Source organism: Pelecanus crispus, chromosome 31, assembly GCF_030463565.1.
Source record: "Pelecanus crispus isolate bPelCri1 chromosome 31, bPelCri1.pri, whole genome shotgun sequence".
NCBI lineage: Eukaryota > Metazoa > Chordata > Aves > Pelecaniformes > Pelecanidae > Pelecanus > Pelecanus crispus.
Window position 1 is genome coordinate 341848 of NC_134673.1, and position 25025 is coordinate 366872.

Genomic DNA, 25025 nt, shown 5'->3' on the forward strand with positions numbered 1-25025 from the left:
AATGATTCATAAAGGGATTGTGTATATATGGAATAAGGGGGACCCCCAATGAGTCCCGAGGTTCAGAATGGACCCCCTTGCTTTCTAAACTTCTCAGAGAGGAGCCCAGGTGCGGCTAGGTCTAGTCTTAGTCTCAGACTTGGTCAACGGTTTATATGGATAAGGATAATGTATATATATGTATATCTAGTATATAGGAAAAGCGTATAAAGGAAATTGGGTTACATGAGAGAGAAAGAGACGGAGAAATTGTATGTAGGGGATACGGAAACCCTCCCGTTGAGTCATGAGGTTCAGAACAGACCCCCTTGCTTTCTCAACTCCTTCTCAGAGAGGAGCCCAGGTGCGGCTGGGCCCACTCTTAGTCTCAGACTTGGTCAACGGTTTAGGAGAGTAATGCTATAAGAATAGTACAGCAATATAAAACTCCCTTTAAAATTAAATCATATATCTACAAAACTACTTAAATTGATTCATGCATGCACACTCACAACTACAAATGCATATATGAAAATAGTATACCTGTTAAAAATTCCCCTCGAGTTTAGTGAAATACTCACGTCTAATGCCTTGGCATTTCTCAACGGGCGAGAGTAGAGTCTCGAGGAGTGAAGGATATCAGCAGCCCAGGCTCCATTGTCGATCTCCGGCAATGGAGTTCTGGTGGCAGCAGACTTTTGGAATCTGCTAGTTTCGCTGACTCTGAGAGACATCTTGATCAGAGGGAGATGTTGGTACACCTGCGGCAGTCCAGGAGAGCTCAAAGGGCCTCACTTAGGACTGCTGTTTATAGGACTGTGAGATTATTGACTTTAATCATAGAATCATAGAATCATAGAATTGTTTAGGTTGGAAAAGATCTTTAAGATCATCCAGTCCAACCATTAACCTACACTACCAAGTCTACTCTAAGCCAATCAAGGGTAGACTAGACTAAACCATGTCCCAAAGTGCCACACCTACCCGTTTTTTGAACACTTCCAGGGATGGTGACTCCACCACCTCTCTGGGCAGCCAGTAAATTTCCATCCGAGACACAATTTGGGTCAGTTTGTTGTTGGAATTCCAGCAGCGATGATACCACCCTGTTTCAAGGCTGTCCGGGGTAGCTGTTTGTTCTCATTCCCCTCGTTAGCCATAATATGAATGTTGATAAGAACAGAGCCGCTCTCTGCTCCAGCCATGTAGGAGTTTCTGGTACAATTAAGGGGCGCTTAACTGACCAACTCGCTGCACAAAAGCTGTGGCCTGGAATTCCTGAGATTGTAAAGTGGCCAAAGTGAAGGGGAAAAACAGAACAGAAAAACGGGGGGGGGTGGGGGGTGGGGGGTGTGTGTGGATGATGTACCACCACAACAGGACTGGATGTCACACCCTTTCCAAACGAAAAGGTTTGCTACAGCTCCACAAGCACTGCTGCTGACAAGTCAGGCACATTGCCTCTGGGAGTCACCTGCTTCTTCCAACTGATGTAGAAAGACCTGTGATGAGTGGTGAACATCTAGAAACAGAAGGGGGAGGTATTCTTTGGAAGTGTGGTTTAAGCTCATCAGAAAACTTTCCCATCCTCGAATAGCGATCCACTTTTGTACAAACACATCATGAATGTTTACTGGGATCTTCAGTGACTGGCACAGAAAATCTTTTCATGCCCATGTTGACACCTGACGTAAGCTTCTGTACACAAACCCCATGATTGTTTTCGCTGCCTGGGTTGAGGATCCATTCCTTTCTGTGAATACTTAGAAGGTCCTCTCTACCCAGTGATGAGTGGCCTGAAGTCTAGGTCGTCTTCTTCCTGACTGGCTCATGGAAATCGTAGAATCATAGAATCATTTAGGTTGGAAAAGACCTTTAAGATCATCCAGTCCAACCATTAACCTACGGTACCAAGTCCACACTAAACCAATCAAGGGTAGACTAGAATAAACCATGTCCCAAATGTCAGCAAGCAATGGTGGAAGCTTCTTATATGACAGAACTGTTCAACTTTGATTTCGTGGCACAAACCAGGGGTCTGACAAGAGTACAGTGCGATCTCAGGCTCTATGTTTCAGTCAGACATTAACCATGCATTTTCAATGCATCCATGCACTCATCATCATCATCAAACACCCGCGCTGTTCTTAGAGGCTCATCGTCAGGCTTTGCAGCAGCAGGACCTGTTGAGAAGAAAGGAGGAAACTTCTCTTCCTGGCTGCTGTCACCTCCCAAGGTGAAAGTATACAGAGCTGTTTTCTTACGGACACTGTAAAATGACAGCTGCTTGTCTGAGATGTCCAGGAAGATTCTGATCTTTTGCAGATTGCACACTGAAACGGGTCCAGGGATCTGAGTGGGCCCAGTACTCTCACCTATTTGCTAACCCTATGACCCAGAGGCCATTCTTAGGGAATGGAGTCACTGTCCCTTTGTGAGTCACAGATTCCCAGGCAATACCCAAGGCCCAGTTTTGTCTCGCCAACACCCACTTCCCAGTAGTGTTTCCCAGATTGTATCCTTCCTTTGCCAGCACAAAAATGTGGGAATCAAATCTCTTCTCCTTGCTGGGCACCTTACTGATGGTGCCAGTGTCTTTCACACTCTTCCCATTGTCAGAGAATTCCAATCTGGGGTGGTGGGTGCGATAGAATGCTTTGGGTTGGAAGGGACCTTTAGAGCTCATCCAGCCCAAGCCCCCTGCAGTGAGCAGGGACAGCTTTAACCAAATCAGGGTGCTCAGAGCCCCATCGAACCTGACCTTGAAGGTTTCCAGGAATGGGGCCTCCACTACCTCTCTGGGCAACCTGTTCTTGTGTTTCACCACCCTCACTGTAAAAAATTTCTTTCCTATGTCTAGTCTAAATCTATTCTTCTTTAGTTTAAATCCACTATTCCTTGTCCTGTCACAACAGACCTTGCTAAAAAGATTCTCCCCATCCTTCCTGTAGGCCCCCTTGAAGTACTGGAAGGCCACAAGAAGGTCTCCCCGCAGCCTTCTCTTCTCCAGGCTGAACAACACCAACTCTCTCAGCCTGGCCTCATAGGAGAGGTGCTCCAGCCCTCGCATCATTTTTGTGGCCCTCCTCCAGACCCACTCCAACAGGTCCACGTCCTTCTTGTGCTGATGGCTCCAGAGCTGGACACAGTACTGCAGGTGAGGTCTCACCAGAGCAGACTAGAGAGGCAGAATCCCCTCCCTCGACCTGCTGCCCACGCTTCTTTTGATGCAGCCCAGCATACGGTCGGCTTTCTGGGCTGCAAGCGCACATTACCGGCTCATGTCCAGCTTTTCATCCCCCAGTACCCCCAAGTCCTTCTCCGCAGGGCTGCTCTCAATGCCTTCATCCCCCAACATGTACTGATATTGGGGGTTGCCCCCTCCCAGGTGCAGGACCTTGCACTTGGCCTTGTTAAACCTCATGAGGGTCACACAGGCCCACCTCTCCAGCTTGTCCAGGTCCCTTTGGATGACATCTCATCCTACTGGTGTGTCAACGGCACCACTCAGCTTGGTGTCATCTGCAAACTTGCTGAGGGTGCACTCGATCCCACTGTCTGTGTCATTGATGAAGCTATTAAATAGCACAGGTCCCAGTATGGATCCCTGAGGGACCCCACTTGTCACCGGTCTCCATGTGGACATCGAGCCATTGACCATTACCTTCTGGATGCGACCATCCAGTCAATTCCTTATCCACCAAACAGTCCACCCATCAAATCCGTATCTCTCCAATTTAGAGAGAAGGATGTTGTGGGGGACTGTGTTGAACGCTTCACAGAAATCGAAGTAGATGACTTCCATTGCTTTTCCCTTGTCCACTGATGCAGTCACTCCTTCATAGAAAGCCACTGGCTTGGTCAGGCAGGACTTGCCCTTGGTGAAGCCATGCTGGCTGTCTCAAATCACCTCCCTGTCTTCCATGGGCTTGAGCATAGCTTCTAGGAGGGTCTGTTCCATGATCTTCCCAGGCACAGAGGTGAGGCTGACAGGGCGGTACTTCCCAGGGTCCTCCTTTCTTCCCTTTTTAAAAATGGGCACAACATTCCCCTTCTTCCAGTCACCAGGGACTTCACCTGACTGCCATCACTTGTCAAATGTCATGGAGAGTGCCTTGGCAACTCCATCAGCCAGTTCCCTCAGGACTCTGGGATGCATCTCCTCAGGTCCCACAGACTTGTGTACATTCAGGTTCTTCAGTTGGTCTCAAACTTGATTTTCCCTTACAGTGGGAGGGGCTTTACCCCCCTGCTCCCCATCTTGCAGTCCATCGACTCGTGAGGGGTGAGGCAAGAGGTTGCCAGTGAAGACTGAGGCAAAGAAGTTGTTGAGTACCTCAGCCTTCTCCTTGTCTGATGATACTAGGTCGCCATTCTTGTTCATCAGGGAGGGTACACTTTCTTTAACCTTCCTTTTCTGGTTGACATACCTGTAGAAGCCCTTCTTGTTATTCTTTACATCCCTTGCCAAATTCAGCAATACATTTCCACCAAGATGCCACAAACTCCTCTGGTTGGCTCAGCTTTGGTGTGTGGTGGGTCCATTGTGGAGCTGGCTGGAACGGTGTCCAGCACAGGGCAGCCCTGGACCTCTTCCCATAGAGGCCACCCCTGCAGCCCCCACCACCCACTACCAAAACCTACACCCAATACAACCACAGCCATGAAATAAATGGAAACAGCTTTCTGCATTTGGCCAAATTCATCCTCGCCTTGGCCTTCCTGACCCCCTCCCTACACAACCAGGCAGATTCCCTCTACTCTTCCCAGGACACCTGTCCTTGCTTCCACTGCCCGTGCAGTTCCCTCTTACTCTTTAGTTTGACCAGCAGGTCTCGACTCAGCCATGCTGGTCTCTTCCCTTCCTTGCCTGATTTCTTACACTTGGGGACTGAGAGCTCTTGCGCTCTATGGAAGGTGTCCTTAAAGTTCTATCAGCTCTCTTCCGTTCCCCTGTCCCTGAGGACCATCTCCCAGGGGGTCCTTCTGACTAACTCCTTGAAGAGCTGGAATTTTTCTCTCCTAAAATTCAGGGTCCTGCCTGTAGTCCTTGCTTTTCCCATGTCCCTCAGGAGCATGAACTCCACCAACGCATGATCACTGCAGCCCAGGCTGCCTCCAGTCTTGACATCACCGATGACCTCACTTGCATTGGTGACCGTCAGGTCCAGTATCGCGTCCCCTCGGGTAGGGGTGTCTATTCTCTGGCTTAGGAAGTTATCCTCTATGCATTCCAGGAATCTCCTGGATTGCCTACAGCTCGCCATGTTGTTTTTCCAGGAAATGTTGGGGTGGTTGAAGTCCCCTAGTAGGACGAGAGTCTGCAAGCGCGAAGCCTCCTAGAGCTGAAGGAAGAATTCCTCAAGTCTCATCTCTTTTGCCCATGACAGCAATTGGTAAGTGATTTCTCAGTTTTTATTTTGACCCATGAGTATTCTCCCTCCAGTTCCTCCTGTTTTCTCCCTTGTCCTGATGGAGGAGGAGGAGGGAGCGAGCATCTGTGTTGATGCTTGGTTGGTAGCCAGGGTCAACCCACCACAGTGATGCAGAGAAACGAGGTATGCTCAGTACCCTGCCAAATTTTAGCACATTCTTGGAAAACACAACCTCTCTTTTACCTCTTTTTCCTACCAGAAATTTTCCAATAAACTTAAAGTTTAAAACAAAAATTTTCAAAACAGCACTCTTTTCCTTCAGAATACATTTATTTCATTTCTTGATACAAGAATGGTAGAATTTGGCTTGCCTAACTTTAGGGATGGCATTCAACCTAACATAAATATGGAACATGGAGTACAAGTCATGTTGCCTAGAGAAGAAGGAAAGACAGGCTCTATAACATCACCTAAATTACAATTCCATCTTCAAGCAACTGAAACCATTGCTGTACTGATAAGACTTTCATGACCTGTAATGGAACTCAGACTCCTGCCTGGAGTTTTCTCAATCTGATCCCAATCTTCTTTCAACTAGCTGATTCTTGTTTCCCTTCTTGATTTTTTTTTTCCCTGTTTCAGCCTCAGGTTTCTTCTTATTGAATTTTACATTACTGATGTCTGAGAGGTAACTTTTCCCTTCTTCTTTCCACTGAACTGTCTTTCCCTAATCCGTTAGAACTCACGGTTGCATTTAAAGAGGCTTTAATGGGATAGGGATTAAGAGTGGGTGGATAAGAGGTGTGAGTGTCCCTTCCCTTTTGGATAGAAATGGGTAAAACATTTTGGCAGGTTCCTTTCCAAGCCTTAGAGACATTCTCACCATGACACCCATCTGCTCTGCGTCATAAAAGTTCACCTGCCCTTCCTCCAAGTCCAGAAGCACACCAATCACTGAAGTACTCATGTGCTGCTTCTCAATCCTGTGGCCTCCTTCACTAGAGAGAATCCCTCCCTGGGACCTGTGCAGAGCCCAGTAGTCCTCCGCAGGAAGGCTCCCTTCCTCCTCCTGTCTCCCTTGCTCCCTCACCACCCCCAGCACTGTCCTGTTGCTGGCCCACGTCCACCTCCCGGTGGTGTTTCCCAGCTGCAAACCCTTCCTTCCCCACCAGCACAGGGACTGTGGAGGGAGCGTTTGGGCCAGCAGGTTCAGATGCATTGCTCTCCACAGCTGGAGCCCCTGGCACCTGGAGCTCCAGGACTCGGCAGTCAGGATTCACAGTGATGGGAACTGGAGGGGAAAATGAGAATCATGTGATGAGCAGAGTGGCTGAGGGACCTCTCTGCACAGGTCTGTGGGTTGAAGGCTTTGAGGGTCTGAGCAGTCCTGGTGTGATTAAACAAAGGATTTAAACATTCCCCAGAGCAGGGCATGCAGTCCCTGATGAACTGAGAGGCACACTGGAGCTCTCACAGCCACATTCTTTCTAGGGGTGCAAGTCCACACACTTTACAATAAATCTCTCTTTCCCTTTTAAATATTTCCATCTGTGCTCTCCAGAATTGTGTCTGCACCCCACCCCACTCTTTCAGCAACTCCTTTTCTTGGTCTTCCCAACTTCACATCCCAGCCTCATTTCCTGTTAACCAAGGCAGGCATATTCCTGTGGCTCAAGCTCAGCTGGCATATCTCTAACAACATGGCTTTGTCATTTCAGAGTAGCTTGGACATAGAGCTGCTGCATTTTCACACCTTTCCACCTGTCAGCTTACGTGTATGGCTCTGCGCTTCCCACAAATCTACAGAATGAAAATGGGCAAGACTGTAGTGTGTTTTTATAGGGCAGTTTGCTACTTCTCAGAGTGAAATATGGAGAAGTTTCCTAGTGTGCAATTCCTGTCAGCACTGTGATCCTGCATCAGTGATGACCTTCCTCCTCTTAACCCACCAAGACTTCTAATGACTACCAGTTTTAAATCACTTACCCAGCTCTGCTTTCAGTTGACCTGAAAGGGAGAGATATTCCCGTCAGTAACATTTGTTTGCTTTTCCTTTTTTGTTCCAATTTGTCAAAATAGGACAACCCCCAAGCATGGAATAGGAGACCATTCCTCTCCACAGGTTGATATCTCACTCTACTCCTTGGCTTCATATGCAGGGATAGCATAGACATACAAGCCTGAAGATTTGTCTTATTGTTTGGAAACTTGACAAGAATGTCATAGAATCATAGAATCGTTTAGGTTGGAAAAGACCTTTAAGATCATCCAGTCCAACCATTAACCTACACTACCAAGTCTACTCTAAGCCAATCAAGGGTAGACTAGAATAAACCATGTCCCAAAGTGCCACATCTACCCGTTTTTTGAACACTTCCAGGGATGGTGACTCCCCCACCTCTCTGGGAAGCCTGGTCCAATGCTTGACTACCCTTTCCATAAAGAAATTTTTCCTAATTTCCAACATAAACCTCCCCTGGCACAGCTTGAGACCATTTCCTCTCATCCTATCGCTAACTACTTGGGAGAAGAGACCAACACCCACCTCCCTGCAACCTCCTTTCAGGGAGTTGTAGAGAGCGATAAGGTCTCCCCTCAGCCTCCTCTTCTCCAGGCTGAACAACCCCAGTTCCCTCAGTCACTCCCCACCAGCCCTGTGCTCCAGACCCTTCACCAGCCTTGTTGCCCTTCTCTGAACATGCTCCAGCACCCCAATGTCTTTTTTGTATTGATGGGCCCAAAACTGGACACAATTATTCCAGGTGCGGCCTCACCAGCACCGAGTACAGGGGAATAATCACCTCCCTGCTCCTGCTGGCCACACTATTCCTCATACAGGCCAGGATGCTGTTGGCCTTCTTGGCCACCTGGCCACACTGCTGGCTCATGTTCAGCCGCTGTCTACCAAAACCCCGAGGTCCTTTTCCGCCAGGCAGCTTTCCAGCCACTCTTCCCCAAGCCTGGAGCGTTGCATGGGGTTGTTGTGACCCAAGTGCAGGACCCGGCACTTGGCCTTGTTAAACCTCATACAGCTGGCCTCGGCCCATCGGTCCAGCCTGTCCTCAACCCTCTGCAGGGCCTTCCTACCCTCGAGCAGATCGACACTTCCACCCAGCTTGGTGTCGTCTGCAAACTTACTGGGGGTGCACTCAATCCCCTCATCCAGATCATCGATAAAGATATTAAACAAGGCTGGCCTCAATTTTATGTCATATTGACATAAAATGTATTTTCTTACCAAAGTGGTTTTTTAATTTGGACTTTTCTGAAAAGGAGTAGCATTTGCAGGAGAAAGCCAGTTACAGTTTTTTTCTTAGTAACATGAGAAGAGGGGAAGGAGAGACTGAGAAAGCTAAGGGGAGAGTTTGGGTTCTGTGAAACTTGCAGTTGTGTCGAGGTGGAACGTGGTGCTTAGGGACATGGTTTTGGGGTGGACTTGGCAGTGTTAGGTTAACGGTTGGACTCGATGATCTGAAGGGTCTTTTCCAAGGTAAATGATTCCATGAAACCAGAAGGGAGAGAAAAACCGTAATGCAGAGAGAGCCCTGAGAGATGTCAGTGGACCGTCACCAGGGGCTAAGGCACAACGCATCCTGCATGCGTAGCCAGAGAAGGAAATGGCATTGTCCTCTTTGCCATGCTGTCACCTCTCATAACATTGTTGCCAAATACATTCTCAATGAATACTTGAGGAAAATGAGCTTTTCTTGCTCGGTTTTTGATTTTCTCTCCTTCTGAAAAGGTCAGCACATTCAATAAAAGACATAAGATTAACAGAGTACTAACTGGCTATAAATCGGAAGTTAGAAGTTCCTTAGTGGGCTTTCATACTGCATTCCCTAAAGCCTTACACTTGTGTCATTTCTGTGGGAAACACAGCCTGCCAACACACCTTCTACTAGATTGTTCTACAGCTAGGCACACACACAAAAATTCTATGATACAGAAAGCCTTTCTTTTGTGAAATTAAAAAAACCCGAACAAAAACCAAAACCAAAAGAAAAGTAAATAGACTATGCCTGCAGTTTTTCACATCAAAATGATTTGATCCATCTGAACCTTGCATTTCATTTTAAATGCTTAACCCCATTACACAGTACCATCAAAACCAGTAATCAGACCAGACCAAACAAACAAACATAGAGCCGCTGCATTTTCACACCCTTCCTCCTGCCAGCTTACTTGCGTGGCTCTGGCCTTCCCACATATCTAAAGAAAGGAAATGGAGAGTACCATTTTATGAACCTATTGGGCAGTCAGGTACTTGTCAACCTACGGTAGTTCTGTCAGTTGATGTGCCATTATTTTCATTACTGTGATTTTGCCCCAGGGTTGAATGTTCTTAATGCACCACTACATACAGCAATAAAATAAAAGTTTTAAATCACTTACCCAGCTCTGCTTTGAATAGCTCTGAAAGGGAAAGATGTTCTAGTTATTAATACTTATTTTGTGAGGGTTTTTTCAAAGTCAGACAACACCAAACAATAGAAGATCAAGCAATGCCATGAGCCAGTGTGAGGACTTTTTTTAATCTGTGTGATTTAAATTTTGGAGAATTTGTTGCAAGGAGAGGGACACAATCTGGGCCTCTGGAGAGGGTCTGCATCTGCTTACATTGAGTAAAAGCATTGTAGAGGATGTTAAGTCAGCCAGTTGGGCTGTGTGGAGGAAATTAATTTCTTGGCTGTCATTGTAATGGTTCAGGTGGACGTGATTTGTAAGGAAAAAACACATGATGCAACATAGGTGTCTGTAGGTTTCATGTAGTATTTAGGTAAGAAACACTTCTGACAAGGAGGAGTATTCATAGCCCAGAGGGGTCTGACAGCAAGCTGTATGGCAAATCTCTTGAAGGAGAAAACTGAACCTCACTGTGAGGAGATATTTAGATTGGCTTCACCCTCACAGATGGCATAGTCAGGCTCATCTGAGCACTTGCTCTATTTTTTATGAGGTTTATAAAATGTAATATTTATACAAGATATTTTCTTACCAAGGTCACGTCGCATGTCAGATATTGCTGTAAAAGGGTAACTTTAATAAGTGAAATGAAAACTCGAGGAGATAACAATTAAGAAGTGAGACCTGAAGGAAATTATTCTATCACTGTGAAAATGCTGAAATGATTTTTTCCTTTAAAATTTGCCGTGTGAATACTTGTCATCTTAAATTCTTAAAAGCATATGTTGTGGAGAAAAGTCAGGTGTAAATCAACACAACTACACTGCGCTGTTTCTATGCTCTAGAGTTAAGGCACTCTTTTTTCCTTTTTCTTACCCGTCTTCCCTTAGCTGCACACCTCCGGTGCTGCCTGACATGGTGTGCCCTGGGCAGGCAACCTCATGGCATCTCAGCAGAATCCAGATACCACAGGATAAACAGCTGAATGTCAACCCAAATGAACATAGTCAAAACAGGTTGGCATGCAGGCTTGTGTGACCAAAGGCAGGTGTCTATTTTGATTTCTCTAGGTGCAGTTAGCAATATTGCTGATCGCTATTGATGGCACTGATAGCATCCTCCTTATTGTGGCAGAAGTTGTCTAATGGTATTTGGGATGCCCTAAGGTCTCCTGCCTGGCATTCAGGAGGCCCACTCATCCAAAAGGAGCTGACCTCCAGCAGGGTCTTTGCTGTCTGTGTCCTCTCCAGGTGGGTCTCTCGGCTGAGGGATGAAGCAGGAGGAGAGGGGGAAGCATGACATGGCATTTTCCTTAGTACTTAGTTTGTATGTAGCTAAACATCCCAGCCAGTATTTGTCAGGATACAGAGTGCGAGCCGTACTCTTTTGGCTTTGTGAAGCTAGTTACAGCTGTGTGAATAATTACCAGAAAGTGAAAAAGAACAGGAGCAGTAGGTCAGAGCTTCAAGAAATCTCAGTGCAGTCAGCAAGACTCCAGGCAGGGAAGCAGAAAAGTAGCGCAAGCCTCTTAGAAGTAAAAAATATAATGTTGTTTTAAAAAAATAACTTTTAACAGTGACTAAAAATGAAATACAAGTAACAGTCATTTGAATAAACGCAAGCTGCTATGCTTTTCTATGAAGTAGCTTATTTTCATTGTCTCATATACACCTACTTGTAAGAGTTGGTTAACGTTATCTTAATTGTAGAACTATATTTACCTGCTTCTCCTGTTTTCTTCTGTGTTTCTAAGTTGATCAACAAACAAAACAAAAAAAGGAAGGGAAAAAAAAAACCCAAACCATTACTGTCTGGCCAGTTGGTTTAATTTACAAGTTAAATACTGGTGAGATGAGCTTTCAAATTATTTCATTGTCATCGATTACTAAAGCTCCAGCAAGTTATTGGGAAATGGATGATTTCTGAATTTATAATCAAACTTGGAAACAGGTCATCGAAGCGTTTGCCAAAGGGAACAGACACACCCAGAAGTACTTCATGTAAAAATCTACACCTCACTTGCTCTTTTGGAGATGTAAATAGTCTGCATCCTAGAAGTACTAAAAGGAACAGGAAAACTGTATTCTTACCTAGTTCTGCCTCCAAACGTTCTTTTTCTGAAAGAAATGATACATGATTATTAATGTATAAATTTCAGTATCAGATTTTAAAAGTTTAATTACAATGTTTTCTTGCCTACTTTTACTTTCTTTTTCTGCAGTGATATATTAACATCCCCCATCTCCCACGTCCTCTTCCCAATAACAGCCTTCTCAAACAGTTTGAATCTGATCTCCCCCTCACTGTTCCTGTTTCTCTTAGCTGACTACAAAGACAAGACCCTAAGGAAGACCCTGAGGCTTCTATTACTTTAGAAACTCAAATAAATTGAATCCAACTGGTAAGTTGAAAGGCCAAAATGAGATAGCAGAGCTCCTCTAGACTATGTCTCGATTACTGTTATCATTATTTGAGAGGAAATCTATGCTGACGACACACAGAATTTGCAGAAATTGCAGCAGGAATTGTTAGTTGTTTCTTCAGGCTAGACTGGCTGGAGGAGGGGATCCGAGTCAAAGCCATGGCGTGCAATTTAGCAGTACACAATTCCAGGCTTGTTATTTCATTCTATTTTTCTCTAATCATCTTGGGAATTATTAGCAGGTTAAAACAGAAGAGGAAAAAGATCAGAATGCATGGAATACTGTGATCCAGCCATGCAAAAAATGGGGCATAAACCTGGCATAGAACAATGGCCTTTTCAGTGCAATTCCAGCATGGATAAGGTTATACTTCAAGATATGAGTGCAATCGTACTAGGTCATGGTGTATCAGTCTGTTCACCATCTTGCAAGCATCAGAGGATCACCCTGAGTGATTTACTCTTCTTCAGGCTACCTATGGAGGGGTCAATATGTTTTAACTGTAAAGGACAATGTGACCAATTGTCATCAAATCATTTATGCCGATAAGGACTGCTACTTCTGAGATTCATGCCCAAGAAATCACAATGCCCTAGAACAGTGTCTTTGATTTTATGTTTTCGAGATAACCTCACAGTTTTTAAGGAGCATTTACCTGTTACCATCTTCTTCCTCAAACTTGCTGGGGGGGAAAAAAAAAAAATGCAACATTAATCATTCAGTATCTCAAAACAATAAACAATGTATTATACCAGTCTGGAATGCTAGTAGAAAGTTGAACCTATCAGTTCTGTAGAAAAACTAAGTAATTTTAAGGTTATTTCAATATGAGAAGAACTTTGAAATACCTGAAGAAAAAAAGAGCTACTGGAACAGCAACCGTTTACTGAAGAAGCCCCTCTATAACCTCACATCTGGAGAAATGCTAGAGGCAAGGAGAACTTCCACATGCAAGTAGGCAGGCAGGTAAAAAAGGTCTTTGTACTGGATTCATCAACTAATGTTGACATTTCAGTATCTCTATATATTATATTTTTTTATTCTTGTCTTGAGGAACAGTCGAGGGCACTCATGAGCAATAGAAGCCACTGACGGTACTGTTGTATTGGAGTCTGTGCAGCAGGATACTACCCCGATTTATCTGTGCTGACAGCGAGCTCTGCCTGTGAGTGAAGAAGCAAAGCTCCCCGCTTAAGCAGCAGGGGCAGTACTCAGAGCTGAGCAGTGTCCAAATGCCCCCACTTCACCTTGGTGTTCTGCAAAATGGAAATACTTAAATATTGATCATGCCTGCATTATCAGCACACCTATAAAACTGCTTCTGAGACTGTTGCTGGCTCAGAAGCATAAACTTTTCTCCAGAATATGTTCATGTGCGTTTATATGTAGCTTCTTCATGACTCACCTGCTTTACGGGATTGTGTAAAACTACCTGGAAAAACAAAGAAACTTTTTAAAATGTTTTTAATTTTTAAACAAGGTGTCTATTAAGAATATCAAAGCATAATTTTGAAATTTCTCATTTTAAAATGAGGTGGGTTTTTTTCCAAAACTCCACTATTCTAAAAGCTGAAATCATATTCTGTGCCTGTAAATATCTGTGAACATACAAAATGGCATCTTGTAGTAGTGACCTCCCTGTAAAAGATGCTCTGTGCATTCACACACATGCAGCCACCACCCGTACTCTACTTTTAACTATGCATCTGTTAATTTTTTCTCTCTCCTCTCATTCCCATATGTTTCTTTCTGAATCTGATGTTAAAATGTTATTTATGTTTTCATTAACTGTGTTTTGCATTGTAGATATAAACTTCCGTATCAACTGCTGTAGGTGGCAATACTTACTGTTTAGTTTATAACCTATGGCAGCAACGACAGATACATTAAGAAATAAAATTACAAGGAAGGCTGTCATCCAAGGTGAAGTGGAGGGAAAGAAGACATCTGTAAAATATAAACGGTGTTACCTTCACTGAATGTTCATGAAACAGCTAAAAGAGGCTCCAGTGGCCAAAGCATATGCATCTGGTGCCATTTTATTTGCTGTAATACATCCTTTGTGGTCTCCTCCTGCCACTCCTGAAGGTTGCAAGTCCCCCCTGAATCCCAAAACATCCCTGTGCTGCACTGCCAGCTATTCCAGGCCGTCAGAGATAGTATTAGATGCCTATGTGCAGGCAATCAAACCGTGCTCCTACACCGCACAGGCTCATACTCATTCGGACTCCAGCTGCCATGGGTGGAGGCATGTTTGGAGAAGCTACCTCTTTATGAGGGATAGGAGGGATGAGGAGCCCATCTCTGAGGCCACTCTTTGCACTGTTGAACCACAAGATGAAGTTTTCAGCAAAGCAGAACTGTCTTCAGTGGCGTTTCAGATGGGAAAGAAGAATCCCCTTCTTCCCTCTTTGAAATAAAATTGCCCACTTTCCAGACTAGGGATCATCTAGAGGGAGGAACATGCCGAAGCTCAGAGTAATTGTGGTGGTGTTAGGGGGAGAGAAGGGGATGGGAGCAGACACTCAGTATTTCCTATCAGCATACTCCAGCTGTCTCAGGTTGTTGTGCTGGGTACCCTGGCAGCATGTGGGGCCTTTGTTCTTCCCCTTGGCACTTCTAAATCCTTCCCGCTCCCAGCTGGCACAGTGCTCTCAGGTGGCAGCTAATGAGAGCTCTGCATTGGTATTTTGAGCCAAGATGTATCTTGAATGGAACAAGTAATCTAACACATAAAGATGGACTTCTTACCATGTTACCTAAACACTAGCCATTTGTGTTTGGGCTGGGTGTCCAGGATCACTCCAGGGTCACTGGAGAGACAACGGACAGCAGCCTACCAGCTGGTCCTGACAGTGATTGATCCTCGAGGTCACTCACCTGAAATCAGGACTCGGGATTCACACATTGCGTTGAGTAGGTTATTGACTACTCTGCAGGAGACTTCCTGGTCAGATCCTGGTTCAAGAGTCATGGAACTTACAACATCAAAAACGCCTGAAGAAGTCTTTGTGCTTTGGGTGGTCACTCCCTCCTCCCGTGTCTGTCCTTTGCTGTTCAGCCAAACTACTTTGGGCTCTGGAAACCATCCCTGTGACTTGCAGGTGAGGCCGATGCCCTGACCCACGTGGCCATCCAGGAAAACTGAAGACTCATCACCTTTAGCTATAGAACAGCAAACAAACAATCTCCAGCAAACAGGAGACAAGATATTCTCTCACCAAACAGTACATGGTGGGAAGGTCTTCCCCAGATTTATCTAGAAACACAATGTGCAAATTCATCAGATTTGAAATTTTAGTTCTCATTAAACTGCTGGTAAATAGCTCTTCCTATGCTGCATTAAAATGGGAGATTTCTATGTAACTTCCCTTTTACAGTCCTGATAGAGACAGATCTTTGGACTGATTTTTGTTATCTCCATGAAAAATGGGAATTAAAATAAAGTAGCGTTGCACTGACTGGAAATTTGTTGGTAAAACAAATTGGACGACACCATGAATAGATGGAAATTGGAATACGGGACAGAAAGTGAGATGATGTGTAAGGGCAAGAGCATGAGAAATGGGTTGCGTTACCAAATGCAGTTTCAGTCAGGCTGCAGTTGCTTCACCTCTGCAAAACCAGGCTTGCTTTGCCATAGGATTCATCTCCCCCCTACCTTTAACTGCTTTCAAGCTAAGGTGTTGCCTACACTCCCTCTGTCAGATAGGGCAAGAAGACACCTGTGACTGTTCAGAGGCTGCTGGCAACAGAGGTAGCCTAAGCTATAGCAGAGGCTGGCCTTTCACATGGCTAAGAGCAAGTGAGATGAAGCCAACCCACTGGTAGCCCATAGACCTTTCTGATGTTATACAACTGGACTGAGGATGAAGTACAAATGCCCGCCATTGCACTCACCTGCCACATCCAGGTCAACCACCACTTCATCAAACCAATTGTCAAAAAAGACGCTGCAGGTGTATTTCCCTTTGTCCGAGAGCATGACATTTTTCAGGTGAAGAGACACATCTCCCAGATTAAATTCAGACTGAAAAAAATTTGTCCTGCCCTGGTATGCCTCCTCCTCACGAACTGGATTGTATGGGTTTTTTCCATCATAAGTGGTCACAACAATTTTTTTTGAGTTTCCAGTAAATATCCACTGAACGAAAAGTTTCTCAGGGATTATCTTAGCATTCAGCTGACAGGGCAGGATGACTCCTTTTCCAATGACTCCAATGACAGGCTTGTCAGGAGGAATAATTTGATACTGGCCTGCAAGAAGATATAGATCTTATAAAATCTTATCTGTCAGAATCATAGAATAGTTTGGGTTGGAAATGATCTTTAGAGGTCATCTAGCCCAAACCCCCTGCAGTGAGCAGGGACATCTTCAACCAGATCAGGTTGCTCAGAGCCCCATCCAGCCTGACCTTGAATGTTTCCAGGGGTGGGGCATCTACCAGCTCTCTGGGCATCCTGTTCCAGTGTTTCACCACCCTCATCGTAAAAAAAATTTTTCCTTGTATCTAGTCTGAATCTGCCCTCTTTTAGTTTAAAACCATTACCCCTTGTCCTATCACAACAGGCCCTACTAAAAAGTCCCTCTCCACCTTTCTTATAAGCCCCCTTGAAGTATTGAAAGGCCACAAGAAGGTCTCCCCGCAGCCTTCTCTTCTCCAGGCTGAACAACCCCAACTCTCTCAGCTTTTCCTCATAGGAGAGGGGCTCCAGCCCTCACATCATTTCTGTGGCCTCCTCTGGACCGGCTCCAACAGGTCCAATGGGTCTTTCCTGTACTGAAGACTCCAGAGCCAGACACAGTACTGTCATAAATGTTCTCACTAGCACTTCCTAAAGGAAACCGGAATACATACAGCTATGTGCATGCAAGAAAAAGGAGCTATTCTGCTCTGGTAAAAATCAATAAATCAGAAAATGCTTTGGGCCAGGATGTTATCTCAAGAGCAAGTTCCATAATCTCCCACTGTAAAGGCTACTTTACCAGGCATTGACTGATGGGACGAGAGGATTAGAGAGGAAGATATCCTGTGACAGTAATCAGGTCACATCTCTGCAGGTCCATATGAGCATATACAAGCACAGTTTTGTAACGGAAGGCCCCTGCCATCCTCTGCCACCCCTCACCACTACCACTTATCCTAAGAACAGAGCGTAACCTCAGGGAGATGCTGCTGAAAATACTGAGCTCAGTCGGTAGACTGTTTCAGACATAGAAATGGCATGTCCATCATGCAGAAAGGCTCGCTCATTTTGTAAAGCTGGAACTCACAAAGGCAGGGTTTTGCCTATCCCATTTCAGATGTCCGTAATCTTTTCCCTAGGAGGGCTGCATTCAGTGATGAAACACGAGGCTACTTGTTGCAAAATGGTCGTTAGTGAACAAGGGCAAGCTTAGTGTTGAGGTTTATCAGCAAAAATACTAATGGCCCTTTACAGAACTTACTTTCCCATTCAGTCCGCTACTCTAAAGTGGGAGATACGAAAAGGAGCCTAGGCTTTCTCAGTATGATAAAGGGACAGGGTCAGCGAAGCTGCCGAATTACTCCAAAAATGAGAAAGGAAGCTCCGTGAAAAACAGTCACAAGGAGGGCTGTGAATCTCTTTATAATCCCATGTTGAAGGTGAGTCTTTAGTATTGCCTAGGCCTTGTGACATCTGCATGATTGAAGTGTATCAGGATTTCATATAATGCTACTGTTTGGTTCTGGCTTCAGAAAATGAGTGGAGAGAATGATGATTGTCTGAGATATATATATATATATATAAAAAGCCCAGGTATTGCTACAAATATGTTGCAATTAAAATATGCAATGCCACCCACCCCCTACACCCCCCAAGTCTACTTTTTTTTTTCTTTTTATTTATACTTCTAGACCTATCCACTAGCTCTGGAAATTAGATATCTTTTTAAATGAAATTGTGAGTAGAACAAAACCTAGATTTACCTGTGACTGAATGAATTATCTGTAGGAAAATAATGAAGTGAAGAGCTGTTGCCTGCTGGTATGTGGAACCCATCGCCTTGCAGTTTTGTAAGACATCAATAAGCAAATCTTACCAGATTCCTGTAATCTTTTCAAGCACAGAACAAAAAATTGGAAACAAGAATCAAACTAGAGCCATATATTTCTCTCTATATTGCTGTATATGGAGTGACACAAGGACACATCCTCGAGGCATTTAGGTACCTTTGAGTGAAATTAGGACAATGATGCAATAAGCTGCTTTTAATGGAAGTCAATCAATTAAGCTGTGATTCTAAGACATAAGCTTGGCCAACAGAGAAAAGAGGTATTTTTGAGAGACTTAGAAGGACACTACATTGGATCTGAAAGGCACTGTGAAGTGTCCTGGTCCCCAAGTGTCCATGAGACGCTCAGTGTTCAGGAAACTTCTAGCCAGGATAGCAGCATTTTTCTAGGTGACATGAGACTAAATCTAAACCCAATAGGATGTGTCTAACTTCAGGCAGGGGAGAGCCTGAGGCAGGCAGAAGTCTTTAAAAAGCTCATTTGTTTGCAAGTCCTGCTAGAAAGCATCTACTGTACACTGAAACTCCATGTGTTCTTTCTCATACTTGCTTGGTCAAAACTTCTGTTGTTGTCGTTAGTTGGAGGAAGAAGCTAGGGTTTCTGGAAAGGATCTTCAGAAATGCCAGAAGACAAAAAATAAATTTCTATGCCATTCCTGTTTTGAATAAAATGCTTACACTCTTCTGACATTAGCAGATGCACGTGCCACTTGAAACCATGGATTCCACTTGGGAAATTCCTGACCTAAGTAACACACAGTGGCTGTGAAATGCTTGTTCCAGGCCCATACAGTCAGTAAAAGCAGCAACGGGTGGAATTCAGCTGCTGTATATGAGGATACTTGGAGAGAAATATGTAGGCAAGATGAAGCAACCTATTGATTGCTGTAAAGAAGTCAGAGAGGATACACTGGCATGCAGATTCGAGGGGTGTAAATTCAGGTGCACAGAATATCACCCAATGTTTCAATCGCTTTTTTAGTATAAAATGTAAATACTTTCCTCTAACCAGAGCTTTTCATGTGAACTCCAAAAAAAATTAGACCAACCTAGACTACTCGTATCACCAAACTCAACATGGCAAGGGGCTGGTTTCCTTACAGCCCAGAAGCATTTCTGTTCATGTGCAAGCTCTGCAGAATATGCTTGGTGCTCACTTCCTGGTGAAGGCGCACCCATGTGTACCTTTGCGTTCCCAACAAGCGTGAAGCAGTAAAGAGTCGAAAATGAAGGTAGGGATTGCAATGCAGAATGCCAAGCCCATCGTCGTAATCTGCACGCATTCATTGCTATTCCTGTTGAATGATTAACTGTTCACCTGAACGCAAAGCTAGCTTTTCCAAGATCCAGAGTGAATGAAAGAAGAATAAAAAGGATTAAAAACTGCAGGAAAGGTACAGAGCCCTGTCTGTCTTGCTTTTGATTTATTTCTGTTTTACACCCCTCCAGGTAAAGTTAAAGGCTCTCAGACACAGGCCAAAAGTTATTTTTGAAAGGGGAAAGACAGAAAATAAATGCCAGAGATTTGCACCAGTCACCAGCTGGAAAGTTTAGCAAAGATTTATCGCTTGCACATACATGAATGTAGAAATCTGTATCCTTTACCTCGATTAGCTACAGCATAAATTTATATTTGAGTTATACTTCACTAATTAAGATTATCTGTGTCATGGCATATATAAGAAGTCATATTGGTATATGCCTTTTTTAGACAAACAGAACAAGCCTGTATTTCTGGCATACAAAGAGCAAATAAATTTGCTTTCATAAGTGGAAATACATTTCAGAATGAGCACGTTGCAGTCCTCAAACCAACCCCATCCACCACAACAGTTTCAGCAAACTATCTCTTTGGAGCAACCTAGCAAATAACAAGTAAGATTTCAGTGACTAATCTCTTTAATAAAGGTTACTAGCAGGTAGCATCTGATTCCAAATCAAGATCATAGATCAGATTTAGGCATTATCCACTCTTAAGCAAGCAGCCTGTTGTAGTCATTACATGAAGGCAGTAAATAAAAAGAAACTGAAATGATCTTTAACAAGTTCATTAGAATGGCACCCACAAATGGCAGTAATGTATTCCTGCTGATCCAGGCCAAAAAGATGACTCTTAAATTCCAAACTGGAATCGTCCCCTGGGGGCTGTAAATAGCAAACTGCCAGCTCAATGTTAATGCAACCCCCTTCAAAAACCTCATCATTCACAGTTCTCATTCAGCCAGATTTTAATTCCTTACCTGAATAGCAAGATCCAAAGTGTCCATTTTAAATTCAGCATGGATTATGGGAGTGAGGAACCTTTGGCTTGTATTACCTGAGCATTCGTACTTTCTTTTTCCACATCTATGGAGGGGATAGACTTCACTGATTTCCTCACTGAAGCTTACAAGCATTAAACCCTGAACTTTCACCATGAGACAATTTTTGCCCTTGGGTGCAATATTCCAGCCAATACCTGCAGATACCAACAACCTATGGAAAGAGATATCCACAGGCTTGATTTGCCTACACACCTAGATCCAAAGTACACCAGGAGGGTTATGTTTCAGATCCTTTTGTACCTGTGCAGTGCAACTCATTTTCTAGTACGGCTTTCTGACAAGTAAATAAAACTGAGAAAAAAGCATGAATGGGAGGTAGAAAACCCAAAATGAGGTGTTGCATAAGCCCATTAGCCACTAGGATGATTTGAAGTTAGAAATACGAATATACAAGAGAGAGCCCAGGTAGGAAACCATGGGAATTTAGAAATTGTGCAATTTAGTACTTTAAAGTGCAAGACCTTCTGATTCAATTACACCAGCTTTATTTATGTCTTAGAGAGAGAGAGAGGAAGTTAAGAGCAGTAGTAAGCAGGAAAATAACTTGATTTACAACACTCAGACCCTTCACAGAGAAAAAGACTAATGAACATCTAAATGTGGCTTAATTCCCCTTCACTTAAAGGTGGGATGGATTCTGAATACAAGAGCTTTACAGGTATGGGGCCACACCTAGATTTAAAACTCTGTGTTTTTTTATGGACTCCGGGTAGGATCAATCATGCCTGTCCCTCCTTTGACCGTAGAGGGAGAATAAACATCCACCTGAGACCCAAACCCTCATCTTCAAACAGCCAGGGTCATAGCAGCTTAACTGTACCTGGGGAATCCAGGACTGGGATGCCTTTAATCATTTATGGTGGTTTATCACCGAGGCAAAGGGCTCCGGAGTGGACGCTCGTGCCGGGGCACCCTTGTTAAGGTGGCAAAAAGCACAGGGCGAGAGCAGGGAAGAGCGGGAAAGGGCGAGCTGCTGACGTGGGGCAGCTCTGACGCAGCGTGGGCGGGGCTAGGAGTGATGGCGGCCAAACCCCCCACCTATAAAAGCAGCCCCCAGGCAGCGCGAGCGACCAGGAGCACGGCAAACAGGACAGGCAAACAGGGCGTGGCACATCAGGAGGGCGTGGTGCGTCAGTTTGCGCGGCAGTTCGCATGGTCAGGGCGCGCGGGGAAGGCCGAGTGCCCCCGCTCCTAGTTCCAAAGGGAAACTCAGGCAGTGCTCATCGTCCGCCCAGGAGAACACCTGGCAGCCATGGTCACCACCCACCCGAAAGCCGCCGCCAGAAGGAGTGCGGCGACCCAGACGGAGCTCCCGCACAAACACGCAGCCGTCCAGGTCACCGGCTGCAGGGAGTGCCTGAGCCTGTCGCTTGTACCACAGGGCAGCGGAGACGGCAAATATCTTGGCTGTGAGCAGGGAGATGATCTGCTCAGCCTGGTGGCAGAGCTGAAGGAGGAGGTGGAAAGGCTGAGGAGTATCAGGGAGTGCGAGGGGGAGATAGACTGGTGGAGCCGCACCCTGCCGTCCCTGGGGCCAGGGCAGCAGGCGGAGGCCCCACAAGGAGCGCAGGATCCCCTGCCCTCTTGCCGGCAAGCAGAAGGAGAGGATCCAAGAGACGGAGGGGAATGGAAACAGGTCCCTGCCCCGGGGAGGCAGGCGAATCCCCTCCCGGCCTCCCTCACCTTCCCAGCTGCCCTTACCTAACAGATATGGGGCTCTGGGAGTTGAGGGCCAGGCAAGCGGGGAGGGAGGTGAAGGCGAAGGTCCAGCCAGGGGGTTGCCGAGGGCCAGTCAGTCACTCCCACGGATTACGACTGCCCCTGTTAAGAAAAAAAGGAGGGTAATTGTGGTGGGCGATTCCCTCCTGTGGGGAGCTGAGGGCCCGATCTGCCGCCCGGACCCATCCCACAGGGAAGTCTGCTGCCTCCCTGGGGCCCGGCTTAGGGATGTTACTAGGAAACTCCCCGACCTCGTGAGGCCCTCCGATTATTACCCGTTGGTGGTTGTACAGGTTGGCAGTGATGAGATTACAGAGAGAAGTCCTAAAGCAATGAAGAGGGACTTCAGGGAACTGGGGTGATTGGTTGCAGGGTCGGGAGCACAGGTAGTGTTTTCCCCTATCCCGTCAGTGGCAGGGAAGAATGCTAAATGGATCGGGAACACTCACCCGATTAACAGGTGGCTCAGAGGCTGGTGCCATCAGTGGAATTTGGGGTTTTTTGATCACGGGGAGGTTTACACAGCACTGGGCCTGCTGGCGGCTGATGGAGATTGGCTGTCTCCAAAAGGGGAAAAGGATCCTCGCCCATGAATTGGCGGGACTCGTTGAGAGGGCTTTAAACTAGGTTTGAAGGGGGAAGGGGAAGGGGATATACATGGGCCCGCTAGTGAGGAGCCCAGGGGCAGCATGGCAACATTGGGGGCGAAATCGATAGCCCGTCTCAAGTGCATCTACACCAATGCACGTAGCATGGGCAACAAACAGGAGGAGCTGGAAGCCCTTGTGCAGCAGGATGGCTATGACATAGTCGCCATCACAGAAACATGGTGGGACGACTCTCATGACTGGAGTGCTGCACTGGAGGGCTATCAGCTCTTCAGAAGGGATAGGCAGGGAAGGAGAGGCGGTGGGGTGGCTCTGTATGTTCGGGAGTGTTTTGACTGCATAGAGCTTGACAGTGGTGATGACAAGGTCGAGTGCTTATGGGTAAGGATGAGGGGGAAGGCCAGCAAGGTGGATGTCCTGTTGGGAGTCTGCTATAGACCACCCAGCCAGGATGTAGAGATAGATGAGGCGTTCTATAAGCGGCTGGCAGAAGTCTCTCAATCGCTAGCCCTTGTTCTCGTGGGGGACTTCAACTTGCCGGACATCTGCTGGAAATACAACACAGCAGAGAGGCAACAGTCTGGGAAGTTCCTAGAGTGTGTGGGGGATAACTTTCTGACACAGCTGGTAAGCGAGCCTACCAGGGGAGGTTCCTCGCTTGACCTGCTGTTTACAAACAGAGAAGGGCTTGTGGGAGATGACGTGGTCGGAGGCCATCTTGGGCTTAGCGACCATGATATGATAAGAGTTCTCAATTCTGGGTGATGTAAAGAGAAGGGGCAGGAAAACTGTTACCATGGACTTCTGGAGGGCAGAGTTTGGCCTCTTCAGGGCGCTGATTGGGAAAGTTCCTTGGGAGGTAGTCCTGAAAGGCAAAGGGGTCCAGGAAGGCTGGGCCTTCTTCAAGAAGGAAGTCTTAAGGGCGCAGAAGTGGACTGTCCCCATGTGCCGTAAGACCAACCGGTGGGGAAAACGACCGGCCTGGCTGAATAGGGAGCTTTTGCTGGGACTCAGGGAAAAAAGGAGAGTCTACCGCCTTTGGAAGAAGTGGCGGGCAACTCAGGAGGAGTACAGGGATCTTGTTAGGTCATGCAGGTAGGAAATTAGAAAAGCAAAAGCCCAGCAAGAACTCAATCTGGCCAATGTTGTAAAAGATAATAAAAATTGCTTTTATAAGTACATCAGCAATAAAAGGAGAGCCAAGGAGGATCTCCATCCTTTGCTGGATGCAGGGGGGAACATTGTCACTGAGGACAAGGAAAAGGCTGAGGTACTTAATGCCTTCTTTGCCTCTGTCTTTAATAGCCAGACCAGTCATCCCCAGGGTACTCAGGCCCCTGAGCTAGAAGACAGGGAGAGGAACCAGAATGGAGCCCTCATAGTCCAGGAGGAAGCAGTTAATGACCTGCTACGCCACCTGGACACTCACAAGTCTATGGGGCCAGATGGGATCCACCTGATAGTACTGAGGGAGCTGGCAGAGGAGCTCACCAAGGCACTTTCCATCATCTATCAGCAGTCCTGGTTAACAGGGGAGGTCCCTGATGACTGGAGGCTTGCCAATGTGACACTCATCTACAAGAAGGGCCAGAAGGAGGACCCAGGGAACTCCAGGCCTGTCAGCCTGACCTTGGTGCCAGGAAAGATTATGGAGCGGTTCATCTTGAGTGAACTCAACAGGCAAGTGCAGATCAACCAGGGGATCAGGCCCAGCCAGCATGGGTTCATGAAAGGCAGGTCCTGTTTGACCAACCTGATCTCCTTTGATGACCTGGTGACCTGCCTAGTAGATGATGGAAAGGCTGTGGATGTCATTTACCTGGACATTAGCAAAGCTTTTGACACCGTCTCCCATGATATTCTGCTTGGGAAGCTGGCAGCTCATGGCTTGGACAGGCATACACTTCGCTGGGTAAAAAAAACTAGTTGGGTGGCCGAGCCCAGAGTAGTGGTGAATGGAGTTAAGTCCAGTTGGCAGCCGGTCACGAGCAGTGTTTCCCAGGGCTATGTTTTGGGGCCAGCCTTGTTTAATATCTTTATCAGCGATCTGGATGAGGGGATTGAGTGCACCCTCAGTAAGTTTGCAGATGACACCAAACTGGGTGGGAGCGTTGATCTGCTGGAGGGTAAGATGGCCGTGCAGAGGGACCTGGACA

The 25025-nt window shown here is 45.9% G+C and overlaps 1 protein-coding gene across 1 annotated transcript; it reads right to left on the minus strand.

Annotated features, from left to right (window-relative positions):
- Positions 1–6108: 6108 nt before the first annotated feature.
- LOC142596357 (butyrophilin subfamily 3 member A2-like) lies at positions 6109–18205 on the minus strand. The gene is given in 11 exon segments (XM_075725478.1): positions 6109–6457; positions 6459–6645; positions 7128–7154; positions 7341–7361; positions 8593–8619; positions 12837–12863; positions 13587–13613; positions 14030–14128; positions 15062–15346; positions 16082–16438; positions 18133–18205. Coding segments are annotated over 11 exon segments (1479 nt in total).
- Positions 18206–25025: the final 6820 nt, after the last annotated feature.